The sequence below is a fragment of the Neolamprologus multifasciatus genome, chromosome 11 (genome assembly GCF_963576455.1).
Source record: "Neolamprologus multifasciatus chromosome 11, fNeoMul1.2, whole genome shotgun sequence".
Classification (NCBI taxonomy): Eukaryota; Metazoa; Chordata; class Actinopteri; order Cichliformes; family Cichlidae; genus Neolamprologus; species Neolamprologus multifasciatus.
Window position 1 is genome coordinate 1,372,111 of NC_140449.1, and position 22,293 is coordinate 1,394,403.

A 22,293-nucleotide genomic window follows, 5' to 3' on the forward strand; every position below is an offset into this window, starting at 1 on the left:
GTCCTCTGCCTTTGGCATACTATGTATGTGGCAACTCTCTAGCTGAATACATATAAAACATGATTAGGTAGGACAGCGATGTCCATTACAGGCACTGTGTTCAAGATTCAGGGTCCAACATGACGGCTTCCACAAACTAGCACTTGCTCTTATGCATTTTAATTTTTGAAAGATATAATTACAAATTAATTAATGTATATTGATGAGTAAAAGATTCTTTTTTTTAATTAAATAACAATAAACAACTCACTGTACCTTTAACACAGAAGTAGGAAGCATGTTTGTTGTAGCGTTCAAAAATGTGCACATTTCTGAATGCTACACCAAAGTCACGCACACTTACACGTGGCCTGTAAAATATATAAATTTAGAAAAGTCAAGCACTCAACATGAGCAACATAATGACTCACCTACAAGAGTTAGAGCAGGTTATGTGGTTGTTCTTTATTCTCTGCTACAGGCTAAATTCCATGTAGTTCCACTTTACCTGTTGTTGTAGCTTTTATGTTGGATGTGTCATTATGCAGTCCCTCTCTCTCCCTTGGCAGATCTAAACTGACATGTTATTCTCTGGTTTTCGTTTGGAAAAAATAATCTTCTGTTAAATCAGTCTGGGGTTTGTTTTTTTTTTTTGCTGTTTTGAATTTTTCCTGATTGGCTCTAGGGGACTGAGAGTGTACATGTATTAGTTGTGGCCTCAGTCCTGTGTTGAATTTTTATTATTCTTGTGTACTTTTATGTAAGGCCTGCACTGAACGAACAGCCTAACAACATAAAAAGAAATAAATAGAGGGTTAGACATTTACTTAAGACATTACATTTTGTTTCAGTGAATATGAACAACTAATTACATTTATTTTATATGGCTTTTGCTCCTGTGAGAACACTGATTCTTTGTCTGCACATTTTTATTTATAATAATAATTTAGACACACATAAGCATAACCAGCACAAAGTGGACAGTTTTTATCTTGAGAGAGGTCCATGTGACTATGGATATTAAGTTGGGCCTCGTGTTCCTCCTACAAAGAACAAGTTTGTGGATCTTGATTCCTGCATTTGTTGTAACTCAAAAATGAAACACTTATTTCAGATAGGATTGAAGTGCAGCCCTTCGGTTATATAATAATTGTATAATTTGAAATTCACTGCGGTGGTGTACTGAGTCAGAACAACAAAAATGGTTTCCTTGTTGGACAAATTAATTATTCTGGTGCACATTTGAAATGAACTCATTTCAAATGTGACATGTCTGAACTTAAAAATGTGTTATGTTCATTATGATTTTTTTTCCTAATTGACTTCTATTGTAATATGAAGGACATCTTTTAGCATTAATTCTTTTCAAGTTTCTAGTTCAGAACTGTGTTTTTATGTTTCAATTTTAAAATGCATTTACTAAGTAGTTCCACCGTTAGCAACAATGTTACCAAATGACTTTTTCACCATCAACAGCACGACTGAAGATTCTGACTTTGCTGCTAAGTATGGATATCAGTTCTCGTTCAGCCATATTGAGTGTAAAAACAGATTCAATGTGAACTCCCTTATATTAGACAGTAAAAGTGAATTTAAAAAAAAAAGGTGTGACTTACACACTATCTTTTTACTGAGGGTATGCACCACCCATAAGCCCTGAAGTCCTGGCACCAAGGACACTTTCTTTGGCAGATTAACTTACTTGTGATAAGAGCATCCCCCCCTCTCTCCTCAATTGTCTCTGCCCCTGTGAGTCTCCCTGTCCTGCCTCTCTGCTTGCTTTGCAATCTGGAAAATTCTGGTTTTAAAAATACTGCAAGGCTTCCTTTGTTATACTAAGCCCGTTTTTGTTCCCCCTCTACCTTATTTATTTTGTTGTTCTCCTCAAATAACAGCAGGACTGGTCTACGCGAGCTGGAGGAAAAAAGGAAAGGAGTGTATGGAAGAGAGAGGCAGAGTATATAGTTTAGGGTGAGAGGAAGCTGCTGCTGCACCGTCAGAGTGAGCAGGGAGAAGGAGAGGATGGCAGAGAAAGTTTACAAGGCGTAGTTTAGAAGGAAATGCGTGAGAGAAGCCGGGGAATCTGTGGTGGCCAGCTGCAAGAGGGGAGATAGCGGAGAAAGGCTTTTAATTCTCAATCCCCACAGAGCCTTTGAAAATTACCAATCTTCTTATCACAGACGCAGGGCTGCTTATGCAAATTGTTGTGGAGTGGAACGTTTAAACGGAAAATTACTCGACAGCATTTTTTCTCTTCCTCTTCCCTCTCCCTCTCTCTTCCACACAGAAAGCCTGTTTTGAGTCTCAGATAAGAAGATGAATTGCTCTCTCCGTGCTTTGAAGCGCGTCAGGATTTAAAGACTCCAGCCTCGGCTCTGGTCTAACGCCACTGCTCCCGCTGCCTTTGTAGCAGAAAACAGGCTGGAAAAAAATGGGAGAAAAAGCATTTCGAGACAACATAGATTCTCTGCTCCAACACATCGTCCCCGCCTGAGGAGACAAGAAGCAAACATATATATATATATATATATATATATATACATATATATATATATATATATATATATATATACATATTCCCTAACCACTGCTCTTCCCTCCATTTTGCTGAATATTTTTGCTTAACACAAGCAATACTGCCTCAGCACCCCCCCCCCACACACACACACACACACACACACACACCCGCCAACCAGATATGGCAAGTAGTTGTTGACACGGGCGTTTAAAGTTTATGTACTCTTTGGAATGAATCCTTGCTCTGTTTGAAATGTAAATTGTACCACAAGTAACAGAAAAAATAAATTGAAAACAGTATTAATACACAATTAGTTAAAATGTTAGCTAAACACTTAAAAGGGATTCACTATAATATATGTCACGCCTTTTCTTGTGCAACTTTAAATATTTATTTCCACTCTACACAGACTGCTACAGTACTTTGCTATCTAATGACAACTAAATAAAAACATTTAATAAGACTTTTAAAAGAAGAAGAGTGCCCATATTTATTTTGAAGAATAACAGAAGGGAAAAAATGTTCCCTCTGTACCATGAGACTCTACAGTCAGTAAATAAAGCAAACACAAACCAAAACAGACAGCATACTAACCATACATTAAAACAAACGTATAATTTACAGAAAAATTCTAATTCAATTCAATTCAATTCAATTTTATTTATATAGCGCCAAATCACAACAAAAGTCGCCTCAAGGCGCTTCATAGATACAGAGAAAAACCCAACAATCATATGACCCCCTATGAGCAGCACTTTGGTGACAGTGGGAAGGAAAAACTCCCTTTTAACAGGAAGAAACCTCCAGCAGAGCCAGGCTCAGGGAGGGGCGGGGCCATCTGCTGTGATTGGTTGGGGTGAGAGAAGGAAGACAGGATAAAGACATGCTGTGGAAGAGAGACAGAGGTTAATAACAGATATGATTCAATACAGAGAGGTCTGTTAACACATAGTGAGTGAGAAAGGTGACTGGAAAGGAAAAAATCAATGCATCATGGGAATCCCCCGGCAGCCTACATCTATTGCAGCATAACTAAGGGAGGATTCAGGGTCACCTGGTCCAGCCCTAACTATATGCTTTAGCAAAGAGGAAAGTTTGAAGCCTAATCTTAAAAGTAGAGATAGTGTCTGTCTCCTGAATCCAAACTGGAAGCTGGTTCCACAGAAGAGGGGCCTGAAAACTGAAGGCTCTGCCTCCCATTCTACTTTTAAATACTCTAGGAACAACAAGTAGGCCTGCAGAGCGAGAGCAAAGTGCTCTAATAGGGTGATATGGTACTACAAGGTCATTAAGATAAGATGGGGCCTGATTATTTAAGACCTTGTATGTGAGGAGCAGGATTTTGAATTCAATTCTGGATTTAACAGGAAGCCAATGAAGGGAAGCCAAAACAGGAGAAATCTGCTCTCTCTTTCTAGTCCCTGTCAGTACTCTTGCTGCCGCATTTTGGATTAGCTGAAGGCTTTTCAGGGAGTTTTTTGGACATCCTGATAATAATGAATTGCAGTAGTCCAGCCTGGAAGTAATAAATGCATGAACTAGTTTTTCAGCGTCACTCTGAGACAGGATATTTCTAATTTTAGAGATGTTGCGCAAATGGAAGAACGCAGTCTTACATATTTGTTTAATATGTGCGTTGAAGGACATATCCTGGTCAAAAATGACTCCAAGGTTCCTCACAGTGTTACTGGAGGCCAAGGTAATGCCATCCAGAGGAAGAATCTGGTTAGATACCATATTTCTAAGCTTTTCAGCGCCGAGTACAATAACCTCAGTTTTATCTGAATTAAGAAGCAGAAAGTTAGCGGCCATCCAAGTCTTTACGTCTTTAAGACATTCCTGCAGTTTAATGCAGCCTAATCCTGACTAACTTTACAGGTACTATTTATACTTGTATGTACAACCGACATAATGGGTATTAATTTCATTGCCATTGCAGAGTTACTAGTTTCTAGTTTATATGAAAACAAAAGAACCACTGTCATAATAATATGACAGTCAAATAAATTCTGAATGTGTAACATAAAGTAAAACCTGTTAAACAACAGACAACATAATAAAATTTTAAAGATCGTAAAATTGAACATAGTGGGTAACGTCCCATTAAGGAGAAGCAATCAAGCTACACCTCGTTATACATCACCGGTAATTACAGAATCATGTAATTATATCATATTGCCTTAAACAGTGTTCAGCTTTAATGCTATATATAAACCCTGACACTGCAATCCGTAAGCTCAGAACTATAATTATAAAATCTTGCAAATAAGTAAAAAAGAAAGAAAAGTGCATTCTTCAACAAGTCAAACATTCTCTGTTTTTAGCGTTGTGTGCTAAAAGCCTCTTATGACTGAAGCATTAAGCACTGTAACACCTTTGTGCAAATCAAGTTCCTTTTTTTAACAGGTGCTAATTTAATGATTACCTTTTTAGCTGCTTTGGAGTAAAGAGATAAACCTGCAGAAATCATTCTAGCATATTTTTTTTCTTTGTGTTGTTTTCTTGGTTTTAAAGTTAAGAAACGATATGAGTGGTAAACGAGATAATTAATAGATCAGCCTGAGACGCTGAATGCGTTCAGGGGAAGAGCAATGCAGCAGGACCATTTCTATTACTGCATTTTATCAGTATTTGTTTGTGTGACCCAGAATCATCTTCTTCCTCTGAAGCTGTGTTGATCTCATTTGGCTGAAATGCCACTTTCTTTGTTCCGCCATGTGTATTTTCAAAATGTCAGCTGTTGTTTTTATTCATTCATATTCTAAGTGCATCAGCTGTGTGCTATGGGGTTGCTTTAAATTAGCTGGGGACGGAAAAGCATGCGTTGTGGCTATGTAGTTATTAAAATGGAGCTTGGCCTTTACATCAGTCAGTGCACCACATTGACATTGGCGAACGCTGTTTGTGTGGAAAAATGATTAAAATCATGTAGATATGAATGTTGTCACTCTTATGAAATAACAAATGTTTGGTTGAATCAAAGCTGTCTTAGAAAAACAAAAGCTGGCACAATAACAAATATGAATGTTTAATGAGAATAGCACAATCTTCATGTACACTGTAATTTCTAATTAGTTAACCTTACTAAGAAAAATCATGCCCACTGCTACCCATAAGAAAGAAGTAAAATTGTCATGATCCTGGGCCAACATGGCCCAGCAGTCTTAGTATTCATGCATTTTTGTATTTTGTTCGTTATTTGATTTCCCCTTGTGACTTTTATCCCCTTTGTGCCCCTCTATGTATCTGTGAGCCCTCGTCTCCCCTCCTTGTGTTTCATTCCATGTTTCCCCAGCCCACTATGCCCGTGCTCTCTCTCCTCCTGTCTGCACCTCTGTACTTCCTGTTTTACTTTGACAGTCTCCCGTCAGTGTCGGGTTTCATGTCTCGTTACGATTATCTGTGTCAGCTGTGATCCCCGTGTGCTCCCACTTCCCTCGTTAACCCTTGTATTTATGTGCATGTCTCCCTCAGTTCAGTGTCGCGTCGTCAATGTCTCCTCCCCGAACCTGTGTGCCTTTCTGTGTTCCCTCGGTCTTCTGTTAGCATTCCCAGTTTAGTTCTGCTTCTTTGTAAGGCCTGCCATAAAGCAGTGATTTTGAGTTCAGTTCCGTGAGTTTTGCGTTTGGGTCCTCATCTGCCTCCACACAGCTAGTTCATGACAAAAATGGAATACCAAAAAATGTGTTGTACTAACAAAGTATTTTTATTGTAGTTTACACTCAAGTTTAACAAAAACATTTTATTAAATACTTAATATTTTAAGACAGAGGTACTCTGTACTAATGTGGAAGTTCCTGCAACATATGAATTATTAGTTGTATTTATGAAAACCAAGTGCTACTCATGTTATACAAATGCCTCAGAAATCCATAGAGATCAATAAAAACTGGCACATTCTCCTAAAACAGTCACATATACACAATACATATAATAAAAATAAAAATAAAAACACAGTTCAAAGTACAGGAGTATGCATATTTTCTTTTTCTCCATTTTAAAAAATCTGACTAAAAATGTAATTTACAACAGTGGAGGCATCAGTCGAACCAGTGTGACAGTGACATGTGACATTTCAAGATTTGGTCTGTCAGCTTGGCATTGTTTATGTATAAAAAGTCACAATGATTAGATTAATGTTTGTATGATTTGGTGATGAACTTCTACACAAACAGACTGTTCAGACATTTATTCAGTTACAGTCAAAAGCTTGTAATTCAAAAAGTTTGCAGATTTTTAGAAGTCTCTTCTGTCTGACTCTACTGATCAAGATGTCAGTGGAGTCTTGATAAAAAAAAAAAGTAAAAAAAAAAAATTAGAGCGTGAGCTAGATCTTATGATTTTTTACTGTTTTGCCTGTTTAGTTATTATCTTTAGTTACCTTTAGGTAATATACTGAGTTCAGTAACTGACAAAAGTTTCATGGTTGGACATGAATGTCAACTGGGGGTGGCTGTAGCTCAGGTGGTAGAGCAGGTCATCCACTGATCGGAAGGTTGGTGGTTCAATTCCTGGCTTCCCCTAGTCTACATATATACATATAAATATCCTTGGGCAAGATACTAACCCCAGATTGCTCTCCGATGCATCCATCGGAGTGTGAATGTTAGCTATGAAGCACTTAGAAAGATGTGCGAATGGGTGAATGCACAAGTTGTGTAAAGCGCTTTGAGTGCTCAGATGAGTAGAAAAGCGCTATATAAGAACTAGTCCAACTGTGATTTCGTGCTTTCTTGTTTAACTTTGCAAAGACAATGGAAATGCCACTACAGCTAACAGTACAGTTATTGAGTGGAGATGGGAGAAACCACCGGTTTGTTATTGTCAACACCAGTGGACTACAATGTGTCACTTGATAAAATACTGTAAATTTCCAAAGTCATTGTATTTTATAGTGTTTACATTCTCAGATGTTCTACTTGGTCAGTTTGTTTATTTGTCCATCCATTCTCTTCCACTTATCTTTTTCAGGGTCGCGGGGTGGGGGGGCTGGAGCCTATCCCAGCTGTCTTAGGGCGAGAGGCCGGGTACACCCTGGCAGACTTGGTCGCCAGTCTGTTGCAGGGCTAACACATAGGAACAGACAACCCTTCGCAATTTAGCAACTTAGAATGACCAATTAACCAAACCCCACTAATTGCATTTTACGGAGTACCCATAGAGAACCAAAGCAAACACAGGAGAACATGCAAACTCCACACAGAAAGACTTGATGGTGGACTTGAACTCAGGAACTTGCTGTGAGGCAACAGTGCTAACCGCCACCATACTTTACTGCCAAAACATGTCTCAACATATTTATCCAGCAAAAGATAATCTAACTAAATAACCTTTTTTTTTTGTTATAAATGTAACAGTAACATAACTCCGCCCACTAAATTACCCTTTCTCCCCACAGAGACAGCTGAGGAAGAGGAAGTGTTACCTCCTATTGGTTGGTGCCATCATCCTCACCATCCTCATCATTATCATAGCTGTTTCAGCAAGAAAATGAGGTTGACCACTGTGGTAAGAGCCATCATCCACAACATTACACTGCAGTCAGGTACATGGCATTGCCAGATCCACATTATTTTCAATTCAGTTTTATTTATACAGCACCAAATCACAACAACAGTCGCCTCAAGGCGTTTTATATTGTAAGGTAGACCCTACAATAATACATACAGATCACATGATCCCCTATGAGCAAGCACTTTGGTGACAGTGGGAAGGAAAAACTCCCTTTTAACAGGAAGTTCTCCGGCAGGACCAGGCTCAGGGAGGGGCGTCCATGTGCGTCCAAGACCTGCTGTAGAAGAGAACCAGAGATTAATAACAATTAATGACTCAATGCAGAGAGGTCTATTAACATATAGCGAGTGAGAAAGGTGACTGAAGAAGACACACTCACTGCATCATGGGAATCCCCCAGCAGCGTAAAGCTATTGCAGCAAAACTAAGGGAGGATTCAGGGTCACCTGATCTAGCCCTAACGATATCGAACTCCATAATTAACCTTGGGAGAAGAGGACTCTCCATTTGCATGTACAAATTGGAGTCTATTAGATAGATATGATACAAACCACTGCAGCACAGTACCTGTAATACCTACAGCATGTTCTAATCGCTCTAATAGGATATTATGGTCAACAGTATCGAACGCTGCACTGAGGTCTAGCAGGACAAGCACAGAGATGAGTCCACTGTCAGAGGCCATAAGAAGATCATTTGTAACCTTCACTAAAGCTGTTTCTGCGCTGTGATGAACTCTGAAACCTGACTGAAACTCTTCAAATAAGCCATTCCTCTGCAGATGATCTGTTAGCTGTTTGACAACTACTCTTTCAAGGATGTTTGATATGAAAGGAAGGTTGGAGATTGTAAGCTGTTCTGGCTTTGCGGAGGGCTTTCTTATAAAGCAGCAAACTATTTCTCCAGGCTAAATGATGATCCTCTAAATTTGTGACACACCCTTTCCTCTCCAGCTTATGAGTCGTCTGCTTTAGGCTACGTGTTTGAGAATTATACCACGGAGTCAGGTACTTCTGATTAGAGACCGTAGTTTTCACAGGAGCTACAGTATCCAGAGTCGTACGTAGTGAGGAGGTGAAATTATTAACAAGATAATCGACCTCTGTTGGAGTAGCGTTCAGATAGCTGCTCTGCTCTGTGTTGGTACAGGACATTGACGATGATAATTATATTCTTAAACTTAGTTACAGCAGATGTCTTTCAGAAAGACATCTACTGTGATAAAGTCTACTCCCCACTGCTGTGTAATCAATTATTGTAAATTTAAATGTAATTAGGAAATGATCAGACAGGAGAGGGTTTTCAGGAAAAACCCTTAAATGTTCTGTTTCTATGCCATATGTTAAAACAAGATCTAGAGTGTGATTAAAGTGCTGGGTGGGTATATTTTCAATAATGGCTCCTACTGTAGTTAGGCGATGTATAGAACTGATATCTTTCTTTTTTTTGAAGTGATAGATTCCTTTCACTTGTGATATCTGCACTTATGGGTGGGTGGCGACCTTTTCCCAATGTGTGATTAACATTAAAGCTGCATTATGAACAACAGGCACTAGTCATTGGTTTGACACATTAAGTTTAAAATAAGCTGTTTGCTGATTAAATGTCAAGGAATAATATGATTTATCCGTGAATACTGGTCAGGGTAAACTAAGTCATTCCAGTTTGTGTAAATTGATGTGAATAGAGCTCAAACTGTGCCATTGTGTGGTGTAATGTGCCGTATCATTTAGATTTAAATAAAATGGTTCATTGAAAAAAAAATTCAATTTAAAACAAAATGTCATTTAATCATTTGAAATGATCATTATTAGAACATTAACTTTGTAAAGTTCGTGGAAAAAAATTATAATAAAAATAAACAAAAGATAAAATCATTCTCATAAATTGTGTCAAATGATTTCTGTTATGGGATGTAACAGAAAAAATGTCTGGGTTTAAAATGGATACAAGGTGGCAAAACTGGGAATAAAATAATGGTTAATAGTTAATCTAAAACAGAAAAGTAAAGATAACAAAACCTACATGTAGGACACAAAAACCATAAGCCAAAAGGTTAGGCAAAGCACACTCCTATCCTCAGGTGTAGTTTGCCACAAGCACACACAGAGAACCTCTGTATGTGTATGTGTATGTGTAACCACACATACACTGAACCTCTCCTCTCCCTGACCTCAGAAACTCTTAGCCCTAATTACAGAGTGATATCAGCTGCAAAGACAGCAAGCCATACCCACAGGCGCAAAATCACAGTAGTAGCCTAATTAAACAACTGTGAATGAATAAATAATGTATTTAATATATAGGAGATAAACAGCATCTGTTTAAATACATGTTGAATAGCCACTATGTACACAGATGTTATGGTTGGGTTAGGGACAGAAAAACTATGTAAAGAATTCTGAATATGAATAATAACTATGACAATATTCATTTAATACCAATGCCTTGGCTATACCCTCAAAAATAAATGTATCTACTTAATAACGGTCAAACAGGGAAACACCAAGTCAGCTGCAGTTTAAATGCCGACTTAAATAATTTCATTACCTATACGTTTTCCATTGATTGTCTTCCAAAAGAATAATACAAATTTTATATTTAACGGAGTCTGGTGAAATTAAATGTACTTGATTTGAATGCATTCAGCATGGTTTCCTTAAATAAACCTTTCATTTATATATTTCAGATGTATTTAGTTAACTATTGCTTCTTAAGAGTGAAGAATCATTTGTTCCACTGATGTAAGTGGATTTCAGAGGAAGTGCAATCTGTTTTATTTCTGTTCTCCTTATGGCAAAATATGTTTGGGGTTTTTTCTTTCTTTTTCATTTTCTATTTGTTGGCTTTTTTGTGAGTATTTGCTTTTACACCTTTTGGTTTTTCAGAGAGATGTTGGAATAAAAAAATATTTCTTAGGAGTCATATTAGGAAAAAAATGTGGGATTTCTTTTTACAGCCAGCACTTACTTATGGGTGAAATAAAGGAATAGCCTAAAATAAAAGCGCCACTGCTTCATTTCGCCAGTGAGCTGCATGTAGGGGTTACTCTCCAATATTAGTATATTACATTACATTACCCTCCAATGATAGCTGACAGTTTCAAACTTTACACCTCCCGTTCGTCCTTCCTCCAAAGCATGGACCTCCTGATCGTGGTTTCCTATATTGATATGTTTATGAGGACATGACAATTTCTGATGATTGAATGAGGGTTGGCTAGTCTTACTGTTTTGTGTGGTTTAAGAACTGAAACAAACACACACACACACACACACACACACACACACAGAAGAAACAACGGAAAAAAAACCCCAGACTTACCAGGATTAGTCAATAAGGGATGAATCAGTTCATCTTGGATCTTTTGATCAATGTACAGAAAATGGGAAAATGAGACAGTGATTTTAATAAGCCAAAACATCCGGGCTGCTTTACCAAGATAAATGCTGAAAACAAGGCTTTCCTATAAGTAATATGTGCTATCTAACCCGACTAATGAGTCACTGCTGTTAAATTTACTTTCTCTCAGTTATTTGCATGTGAAAATTACAAAGTAGGAACCTTAACACACCGCACCTTTGTGTAGGAGCTGGAAGCGCAGTTGTGGTGTGTCACAGTTTCTGTGCCTCCACCCGAAATGCAGAGTGACCGCTTGCCCATGGCATTCTCTAACCATGCCGATACCTGCAGAAATCCGATGTACACTAAGAGGCAGAACAGGCAAGTGAGTCAGTTTTCCCCCTGAAGTGTCCTTCTGCCTCATTGCCAGCAGAAACTGGTTTGAGATATAGGAGGAGATATATGGGGGTAAGTTTTTAAAATGGACTGGTTTCTTCACCAAGGAAATATGTATATAGATTTTGGAGTTCGCTGGTATCATGTTCCTGGTTAATAAAAGTAATTAAAGTAATACTTTCATGATTTTTGTTATTTCAGATTCAAGTTTACTTTCTATTTTATAAAAATGTTCAGGTCATAAAACTACTTACACATGTCTGAGAGTTTTATTGTCAACCCAACAAAATACACTCAAGTATACAGTGGGACGAAATATTGTCCTCCTGGATCAAAGGTGCAAACTTGTAAAGATAAAAATGAAAAAAATCAAATATACATGTACATGTATACAACTTTACAGAAATAAGATAAACTAAGAAAAAAAAAACACAACAATATTCTACTTGAATAGAAATAGAATAAGAATTGAAAAGAATGAGAATAAATCAATTTAGGACAATTTTATGCCCCCGACTTGGTGGGAACAGTTTGGGGATGGCTCCTTCCTCTAGGAAGGTGGCTGAGGGCTAGTGATTGTCAGAATAAAACAACAAAGATCCATGAGTAACTCAGGAAGATCGCCACAACTGATCAGTTGCTTACCTCAGTATGGGCTGGAAGTCCTGAGGTCAAAATGGAACCGGCCCCCAAGGGTGGTTGAAAATGACTAGCTAAGACCCTGTGCGAACAGATTCAGACAGACCCGAACATGAAGGGTTAATCGCCTGCACAGCAAGTGGGGAATATAGATGTTACGTTTAATGGTGGCTCATCAAGTTATGCTCATCACTTGCTTATTTAAAATAATAAAAATGTAACAACTGTTCTCTAGAAACTATTTGACTCTTGTCAGGATTATCATATTAAACGCAAAGTCTGCCAGCAAACAAGAAGTCAGCTGGCTCATGTAATGAGTCAGCTCTCCAAATTAGGACTCTAAATAAACACTACATAGCAGATCCAACATGAATACATCGTTTTAAAGACTCCAGGATGGCATGCTTTTGTAGCCAAACACAGTGTTTTGCAGAAACTTGCTTGAGCGCAGTTTGTCTCCCTGCAGATATCCTAAGAAGACTTACTTTTCATTTTTTGTGAACACTTTTACTACAGATTGCATTTTTGAACCCCAGTGTAAGTTCAGCCAGCAGTTTGAGGAGATCAGTTAATTCCATTTGGTGTTGCAGCTGATACCATCCTCCTGTACGCTGCATCTGCCTGCTTACAGAGACTCTCTGCAAGCCACTTTGTAACACACTTCAACCACAGCTTCTCCATTTCATACTATTGATGCTGTTTCTGATGTAATCAATGCCTTATCTGTTGTCACTGTACCTGCTCTGTTCTGTCTCCTAGAACAGAGCCATGCCACCACCAAATATAATTTAATACAGATGGAAAAACAATCTTTTGATGTTATTTGCCAAGTTTGGCTGGCAAAAAACAACATTTAGCTATTAGGCCAACCTTTAATATACCCTATATTTTAATATTCATCCATTCGAATTTTTATATATATATATATATATATATATATATATATATATATATATATATATATATAGGTTGGCTATATATAATAGGCAGGTGGTAAAACATAAAGTATATAGATTCTGTTTGTCAGACACAGCCACTCCAAATCACCAATTAGATATTCAATATTCAATTAGACTTAGAGATAAGACGAGATAAGAGAAGATTAACTTTGGAGTTGCTGAAGATGTTTTGTGTTTATCCTACCATTATTAAATAGTCTTAATAGAAAAACTGTAGAAAGTTGAACTTAGTTCATATCAGAAGGGTTTGTATTCCTGCATGTTTAATAATTCTGCCACATGGCATTAATGCAAAGCCTAATATAATATGCATAAACCTAATACAGCCTCATGGCTGGAAAAGCTTCTTGACAAACGTTGTTTTATTTATTTATTTTCTTCCAGGGATGGGGTGGTGGTGGAAATCGAGTAGAGCAAAGTGTTCTATTCATAAAACAGCAGGCTGCATCGGTTCAGATTATTTTGGATAAAACAATCACACAATCACATGTCTGGAGTTTTTAGGCCATCTGAACTGTGGCACTGACTTGTGAAACAGGTGAATATTAATAAAGCTTTGAACGATGGATACTTAAGTGGCTGGACATACACAGTTACAGCAAGCAGGCTCATTAAAAGAACTTTTCAGTATTCACAGAAGTCAAAGCCATTGTCCAGATGGCCAACTAACTAAAAATGTGATTGTGTTGTCCAAAATAATCTGAATTTCAGTTTTATTACAGCTAGAATAGACAAAAACTTGACTTAAAAATACAGATGGAATCATGCTGATATTTTGCAAACTGAATTTTACTCTTAGAAAATTTTAAAATGAAATCCTGAATCTTTCAATGTGTCATTTTGTGATGAAGTGCAATGTACAAACACTCTAGTAACCATAAGATGAATTCTAACACCTGTGGCGATGTGCAGAGATCACAGCCCTGTCATTCTGTCTCATAGTTTCAGTGCCTGTTCTTCAGTTATTTTGCTGACTTTTCGGAGAATAAACACACCTTTGCAGCTCATTTAGATGCGCTAACAGGTGCTTTGTAGTATACGGTAACCTTTGTTGCTTCTAACCTTCTCCGTGTTTGAAATAAATTGATCTCACAGCACAGCTGCTGACATTAGTGTTTTGTTTATATTGCCAACAGTATGCCGTACTGGCTTTATCTATAGCTCAGCAGCTTAGTAGTACTTGCTTTTAAATAAAGTTTGTACTTCAGTCAGTTAAGTGAGCTAAGAGCAGCTAACAACGTAATTAAAAAATGAAACCTACAACATTCAGGAGTTAATTATAACTAAAGGGGGGAGCTCGTTAATTTGTTATAGAGCCACAAATTTAGCATATGGAGCAGGTCAGGGTGGATGGAGGGGTGGAAAGATCACTACAGTTTCCTGTTAGCTTTGTTTCTTCTAAATATGACTGTTCCTTAACTTTAACCATGTTCATTACTGTAACCGTGAATGAGAAATGAACAAAAAGTTCTACAAAGAGGTTGATGAAAATCAAAACTTTGCCATAGAAAAGTTGTAAGAGGACAAAAATCAACTACTGAGTGAATTCACAAAAAGATTTTGTGAGTCAGGTTTCAGAGTTTTCAGTTGTCACCCAAAGATAGTGCCTCATCCTTGTTATTTACCTCTCGGTGACTTTGTCCACTTCCTGAAAATCAAAATAATTCAACGGATCATCGTTTTCATGCACAGGAGGAGATCCATCACCCAATACAGAAGCAAAATGCATACGATTATATTACCACACTGACAACAGTCCTAGGTGCCTAAACCAAACCAAAGCCTTTGCATAGCTTTAAAAAGGTTAATAAAATAAAAGGGTTATTGATTTTTCTCCTGGTGTTACACTGGATAGAACTTCAGCAAAACATTTTCCTTCAAATCAACTTTGAAGATTGCTTTTAATCTAATGTCAACACCAGGTCAACCCCACAGGCCTCAGCATGGCTACAGACGTCTATTCTTTTTTCTACCTTAATTTTCTAATCTATTTTTCAAACCACTGTTTTTTCCTTGTGTTCAAATGTTGTTTTGATCCCCATATTTCATTTTCACTACAGTAAAAACAAAACAATCAAATTTAAAGGTTTACAATACTCGTATTTCTGCGATTGCTTTCTGACAATTAAATGCATTTCCAGCTGAAATCTCCTTCTGCTTTATTTATTCAGCTCTCAGATTAGTGGCTCTTCATGTTTATGGAAATACACCGAAAATCTTTGTTTTAGCAGATGAGGCAGGATTACTTTGTGTGTGTGTGTGTCAGCATGTGAGCAAGGGAGAAGAATAAGTATCCTTGTTCCCACTGGAGGGAAATAATAACATATCTCTGAATTCTCTGAACTCTGAGTTTAGCCCAAGTGACTGGGTTTATTGAAATAGCGCGGCAGTCACAATACCAGCAAAGTCAAGAAGTTCCTTTTCTAAAGTTTGAAATGGTCACCTGGCTCCAGCTCCGTCAAACGCAGTGGTATCTGCAGAACAGTTCAATTTTACTACCAAACTATAACATCACAGTACAAGTGATTTTAGCACCAAATTAAGTGACTTATCAGTTAATTACCTTTAAAATAAAACAGGATCCTTCACAGTGGTAAAATAATGGAGGTTTAGAAGACTCCAGAAGTCATGAGAGACAGATTTCATGGAAACGTCAATGACATATTCTGATTGCCAAGTGTTAGAGTTGGGGTTGACATCATCACTAATGATAAATTTGAACTTGGGAAGAAAAAGGGATAGTTAGTGACATACAGTACACATGGAGAGGGTTAGATGAGAGGATCGATGCTAAGCTCAAACAGGTATTCATGATATGAAACCAGATGTAGCAGGTCTTTAGCCTAGTTAAACAGGGACGTAGCGAGAATGTCTCCAAAGTCTGAAACTTACAAACGTACAAATTGTGGTTTTGCAGGGAAGTTCTGTGTCGGGTAGATTCTTTTTTTTTCCAAAACAACATTTGAACAGGTTATAACACAAGGAAAAAACAGTGGTTTGAAAAACAATTCAAAACAATTAGCAAGAATTTGCTAAAGCTTTAGTTCCTTAGTAATCAGAGTCAGAGATAATCAATGTAATGTCCATATATTCCGTGGTTATACCAAATTAGGCATATAAATGATCGGTAGTTGATTCCAAGTGTTGTTATAACTTTCAAGATGAGGTCTATAGAGATACTGATACAAGTGAAGGTGGCCATCACTGGGGTGGTGGGAATCATGTTAGTTGGTAAAATCAAAATCAAAAAATAGCATTTGTTCTTGCAAATGGACAGTAACTGTCCTTGTCCTGTTGTGACAGTCAGTTAAATTATGAAATGAATGTATTTCAGTTGAAAGTTTGCTTTGTGGCAAAACTCACGGGCACGTCACTGCAACCCCCCCTGGCTTCTGCTGCTGAGTGACCCCTCATCTGGGACTCTCCTCAGCTCTTTCTGGGATGGTGGCGCGGCTGCCCCTCTGTTGGTCTTCCTTGGTCTCTTGTGTTCTGAGGGCCTCTGGATGTCTGGAGTCTTGATCTCCTCCATACCTGCTTCATGCCCTGGAGGACGGGGCTGTGGCCCCCCCACACCCTCTAACAGATCATTACATGAAGGAACCTTTTAAATACAAGCGCGTTCATGCTCACAGGTGTACACACGGGTGCTCACACACACAAACTACACCCTTTTTGGCTCCTACCTCAAAGCACACTGTGCGCTGTCGATCTTACGTGCTGCACAATAATGTTTAATATTTAGTATTTACAGTTATATTCACATAGATCATCGTGATGTTGTTTATTCTATTACTCTCGTTTTCTTCTGCTTGTTTTCTTTTTTCATTCTCAACAGGTGAAATTAAAAAAGTATCTACTGTTATCTATTATTAGCTAGTTTATTGTGATGGTGTTGTTTTTATTATGTTGCTCTTTGGTGATCGTGGTGATCCAGGTGTTTTGTTTGTCTTTCTCTTTTTCTTCCCCCCTTTCTCACCGTCTCTTCTCCCCTCTATTTTTCTTTCTCTCCCTCTCTTTCTTTCATTCTTTCTCCCTGTCCTATCCCCCAGTCATGTCTGTCCCGTCTTCAGAAAACGAAAATAAAATAAATACATAATTATAATAAAGGTCAATCAAATGGACCAATATGGCAAGGCCATGATGATCCACTTGGTAAAATAAATCCACTTGGCATCTTTCTTGGCCTTCAGACAACAATTCTGATGGCTAAAGATCCAAACGGGACAGGCAAAAAAAAAAAAAAGGTTCATATAAAGTAAGTTTAAACAAAACTTATTCTGAACCTTTAGTGGCATGCACCTTAAAGAAATTATTAGTAAAATTAAAAATATTAGTAGTAAAACAGCTGACTTTAGAGCTTTAACCGAGTGTCCTCTTGTCTTTAGAAGTCTCTCCCACATTCACAACATTGATTCTCTCGGCATCTTCATAACCAGACTTAAAACAAATCATGTGGTTTTAATTTTATGTTGCACTGACATGTAATTATACTGTCACCAAAATTTGTCCCAGATGTTCTTTATTATACACACCAAAAAATTGAAAATTAATTTCTATGGAGAGAAATCAGCAGATAAAATTTAGCAGTTACATCACACACTGCCACGAGACTGTGCTGTTCATGCAGACATGTGACAAGCCTCTTAGGACTACACCCACTTACTGGTCATCTAACCCATCTGCCTAACCCCACTCCCACTCATGTCTCATTAAAAACTAAATGAATGCTAGCAGGTGTTGCTTCCCATGTGTCAACCAACAAGACAGACTGCCACGAGGCTTTTCTGTTTGCTATTAATTTCTGTATCTTATTAATAATTATTCTTGATAATAAAGAAACACTTATTGTCCTTAACAAAAAAAATGAATTAGGACATAATATTTGTGTTATCACATTATGCTGTGAGCCCCAACTTTATTTATATACAGCAATCTGAGAAGCCAGGCTGTTCTGCAACTTAATTTAAGGTTTAAATCAAACAAATTAATAAAGCTTGTGTTAGTTTTTATTGGCCAAGGTTTGTTTGTTGGAGATGATTTTCTTTAATATTTGACTTAAACATGGATGGAATGAGTCTAAACACCAAGCTTAACAACATTATTGATAAGTAAGTGTCTTTGGCTTTAATTCTTTGATGTTAATGACAATATTTTTGACCTTTTAAACTAAGTAGTTTCTTTCAATCATTTAAAATGAATGATGTAACAGATTTAAAAATGCTTTATAAAATAAACTCACCACAAATTAATTATTTTGGAGTATGCAGTACTCTGAAACTCATGCATTTGAGTTCCTTTTTCTGCCGAACATTTCTTCAGATTCTCTCCTCCATTTAATGTGAAGGTGACTGATATCTCCATTATAACTATAATCCAGATAGAAACTCTGTTAAAATGAGTGACTGACCACTTCATTGCTCAGTGAGCTCTCTCGTGTCCTGTCTCGTGCTCTTATGAGCCTGTGTGTCCATCTCAATGGTAGATTGCAGCAATTAGGCTCAAAATCCCAAAAAGAGGTTTGTAGTTTGAGCAGCAGTTCTGACCAAGAAGAACAAAAACAAAGTTAAGGAAAATTGCAATGAATCAATGAAAAGATAAAGTAGATCAGGGAAGGCAAACGTGAACAGTTATGAAAAGGGCATCAGTATAAAAATGTTGTTAATAAAAACGAGTGAAAGCAGGAACTTTAACACAATATGTGATCAGTGACGACCCGTTGCCCACATCTTAATTCTGTTTTTTGGACACAAGCAAAAACAATTTTTGGAAGAAACAATGTAAATAGTTTTTGATGGATACCAGCCAGAATTTTCTATTGGTGCCCTAAAAGCCAAGTGTCGCGGCCCGCGAGGGCAGACCGTGTGGAGAGTGTGTTTGGTGGACCCAGGTGCGGACACAGACGCTGGAGGCAAAACTTGTGCTAAGCTCAAAGCGAGCCTTTAATCAGGGCTGATACAGAAGGCAAACAAACCATAAACTATGGGAATGACAAAACTAAAAACCTAAACTGGGAGTAACTAAGGCTATGAACGAAGACCAGGACTGAACTATGACGAAGTACTGCGGACAGACTACGAACACGACATGAAAAACTGTGAACGAGATCTCGGTACTGGCAAATGAAGGTGCAGGGAAACATGAGTGGAGAAAGTGACTATGAACATGTCCAATACCGAATCTTGCAGACTAGAATCATGACGTGCAGCTAGAAATAATAGGGTGCATGAACAGCCGACGCGACACTGACACGAAGACACACCGGGCTAAAATACACTGAGGAAGTCATCAAGGAATTAGAGAGAGAAGGGGAACACAGCTGGGAGGAATAAGACCTAATGAGACAGGGGGAACAAATCTAGAAACACGAACATAAGACAGAAACATGAACCTTCAGAATAAAACAGGAAACAAGACACCACTAAACAAAAACGCAGACACGACACAGAGACAGACTAGACACTGAACTAAACCTGCAATAAACATGAAAACACAAAACCTACAAAACTAATCCCTAAACAAGAATAACTGAAACATAGATTCATAATCATCAGCATCATAATAAGGAAAGAATCCAAAATGCAAAAACACACCAAAACATAACAACTCAAAATACTGGGTCAAACTGACCCAGAACCGTGACACCAAGACAAAAAAAGCCATATTATGAAGCTATTTCGTTAAGGTCATGACTGATGAGGACTGAGACCGAAGGGTTTTTACAGCGAGGACAAGCAGAGCCTTTAAACACATCTGAAGGATAAGGGATCAGACCTTGACTGGGATTCAAATGAAAGACATGAAACTCATTATCAGTTTAAGAGTAACAGGCAGATAAGAAAGAGTTTAAAAATGTTTTGGTAATCTTGTGAAATCTATTCCATCAAGTTATGCAAAAAAATGTAATAGGCTTTTTAAACAATTTGTATCAAAATAACACATATGAGCCAAGTTCATTTATTTGTAAAGATTATTATCAAAATTCAAAGGAGCTGACTAAGATATAAGGTTTCAACATTCAACGAAGAATATCGTAAAGCGCTGAGAGGCTAAACTGATTATGCTGCTGTATTGTGGTCACATGCAAAAGGGGTCATCATAGCAGGTGTGTTTGATTTGGCAGACTTCTACGTCAGATGCTTTTCTTGACACAACAACAAAGGGGATTCGTGCCTCCTCTTTTATTTAAACATGTAAAACGACTATGCTATGGAGATCTTGATACCAAAGCTGAATATATTCAGCTATCAATAATATACTAAATAGTATGTCATGTCACATTCATTCAGCTGAATACTGAAGATCAGCTCAAGCAGATTTGGTGCATTAGCTGACCTTGCTATGGTAAAGAACAATCTGCTTTAGTGATAAGTAGATTCGTTTTATTTAATAAAATGATTTTTTGGCTAATCTTAGTTGCTAAGGTGCATATAGTGCATGATTGATCAGTCAGGCCACCAGGAGAGAGAAACTTTGTTTTACTCTTACTTAATGCAAAGTAAAAGATATTGGACTGGTGAGGTTCTGAGGAAATTCTTTTCTTCTGCGATTTCACTGTATGCTGACACGTTTTAGAAACGGGCTATGTCCATATGGTATAGAGTTTTAAAAATTAGTCTGCTGTTGTAGCCTTTGTTTCGTTTTCAAAGTGGCTCACAAATTATTTGTCGGCAACACAAATGTTTGTAGCGTATTGTAACTACCAGCTGGAGAAAGAAATAGTAAAGTGCCCTGTAAAAGAATTCTGTTGTTTTCTATAAAACACCGTATGCTTTATCAACAGATCATTTTTACCCCTTAGCAAGTCATGTAACTGGTAAAAATAAACCATCATCTCATAGTGAATTTTGGGGTGCGCGGGAGTAAAAGAAAAATTCTGACACACATGCAGATGTTGCAGTACCAGCAGGTACTGCTGTGCCAGAAAAGATTAAGTTAATATGTATTTACATGTAAATGTGTTAGTAATGTCTCTTAAACATCTTCCCAGGAATGTATATATTTTTGTTGTTGGCTTATTATTATGTTGGCTTGAAATAAAATATCTGCTGGTACTGGAACTTACTGCAACTTGTGCTTGCAAATGAACCCAGTGGATTGGTTTGGCTATTACACGCTTTGCTGCAATACTGGGTTAGACTGAATAGAAATTAATGTACAGGCAGGGCAGGTTTATGGGCTCAAATTGTGGTCATAAATATGTTGTCACTTGTAAATCAGGATTTGTATGTGTAAAAGGAATTTGTGTGTGTAAAAGGAATTTGTGTGTGCGTAAAAAAGATTTGTGTGTGGACTTAGCCATAAAATACGTGTGAAACTCTGCACTCAAGTTTCAAGTCACAAGTATGAATTTTGACCCTATATTTCTTCCTTTCATCTGATTGGCCAATGTTATGTTTTTAACTCTCGGTGATGTTGCAGTGTTCGTTTGACTTTGGGACCTGAAGTACAGAGTTTTGGACCCAGATTACTCAGCGAGGCTCCTGACTACGGCAGCCGTAATGCTCTGACAATCCATCAAGGCTTCGTAGCTTACCAAAGTCAGATTTTTAAGTGCCGTGTACCACATAAAATTGAATTCGAGGAAAGTAAACACAACGAGAATTCAAACTTAAGGCGCACCAGATTATAAGGTGCACTATCGATTTTTGAGAAAATTAAAGGATTTGAAGTGCGCCTTACAGTCCAAAAAATACAGTATGCAGGAGGATTTAGGGAACAGATATACGTATATACGCTACTATTATGGCAAGATGATGATGACTAATTATGGCAGTGTTGATCAGACTGCACATACTGATACTGAGCAGATGACAGAACAGTGCTGTTTGCTGTGCAGAGCAGCGGGGGGACCATGGCTGAACTGAGCAGAGGATCCAGAGCCTTCCGGGGGAGCATCCATTCTTGGAAGTAATGAAGGAGGTTCAAATTCATTGGCTGCATCCTCCT

General features: G+C 37.8%; 1 protein-coding gene across 5 annotated transcripts in view; it reads left to right on the plus strand.

Annotated features, from left to right (window-relative positions):
* tsnare1 (T-SNARE Domain Containing 1) overlaps positions 1 to 22,293 on the plus strand; it is a 249,750-nt gene that overhangs the window by 203,275 nt on the left and 24,182 nt on the right. For 2 of the 5 annotated variants that reach the window (XM_085176751.1, XM_085176752.1), the window contains exon 11: positions 7,896 to 8,005. The exons of 2 other annotated variants lie outside the window; for them this stretch is intronic. In XM_085176751.1, the coding sequence (XP_085032877.1) occupies positions 7,896 to 7,991 (96 nt within the window). In that variant the 3' untranslated portion in view covers positions 7,992 to 8,005. Of the gene's footprint in view, positions 1 to 7,895; positions 13,322 to 22,293 lie in introns of those variants that run through there. One more of the 5 variants, XM_085176754.1, reaches the window with a different exon arrangement.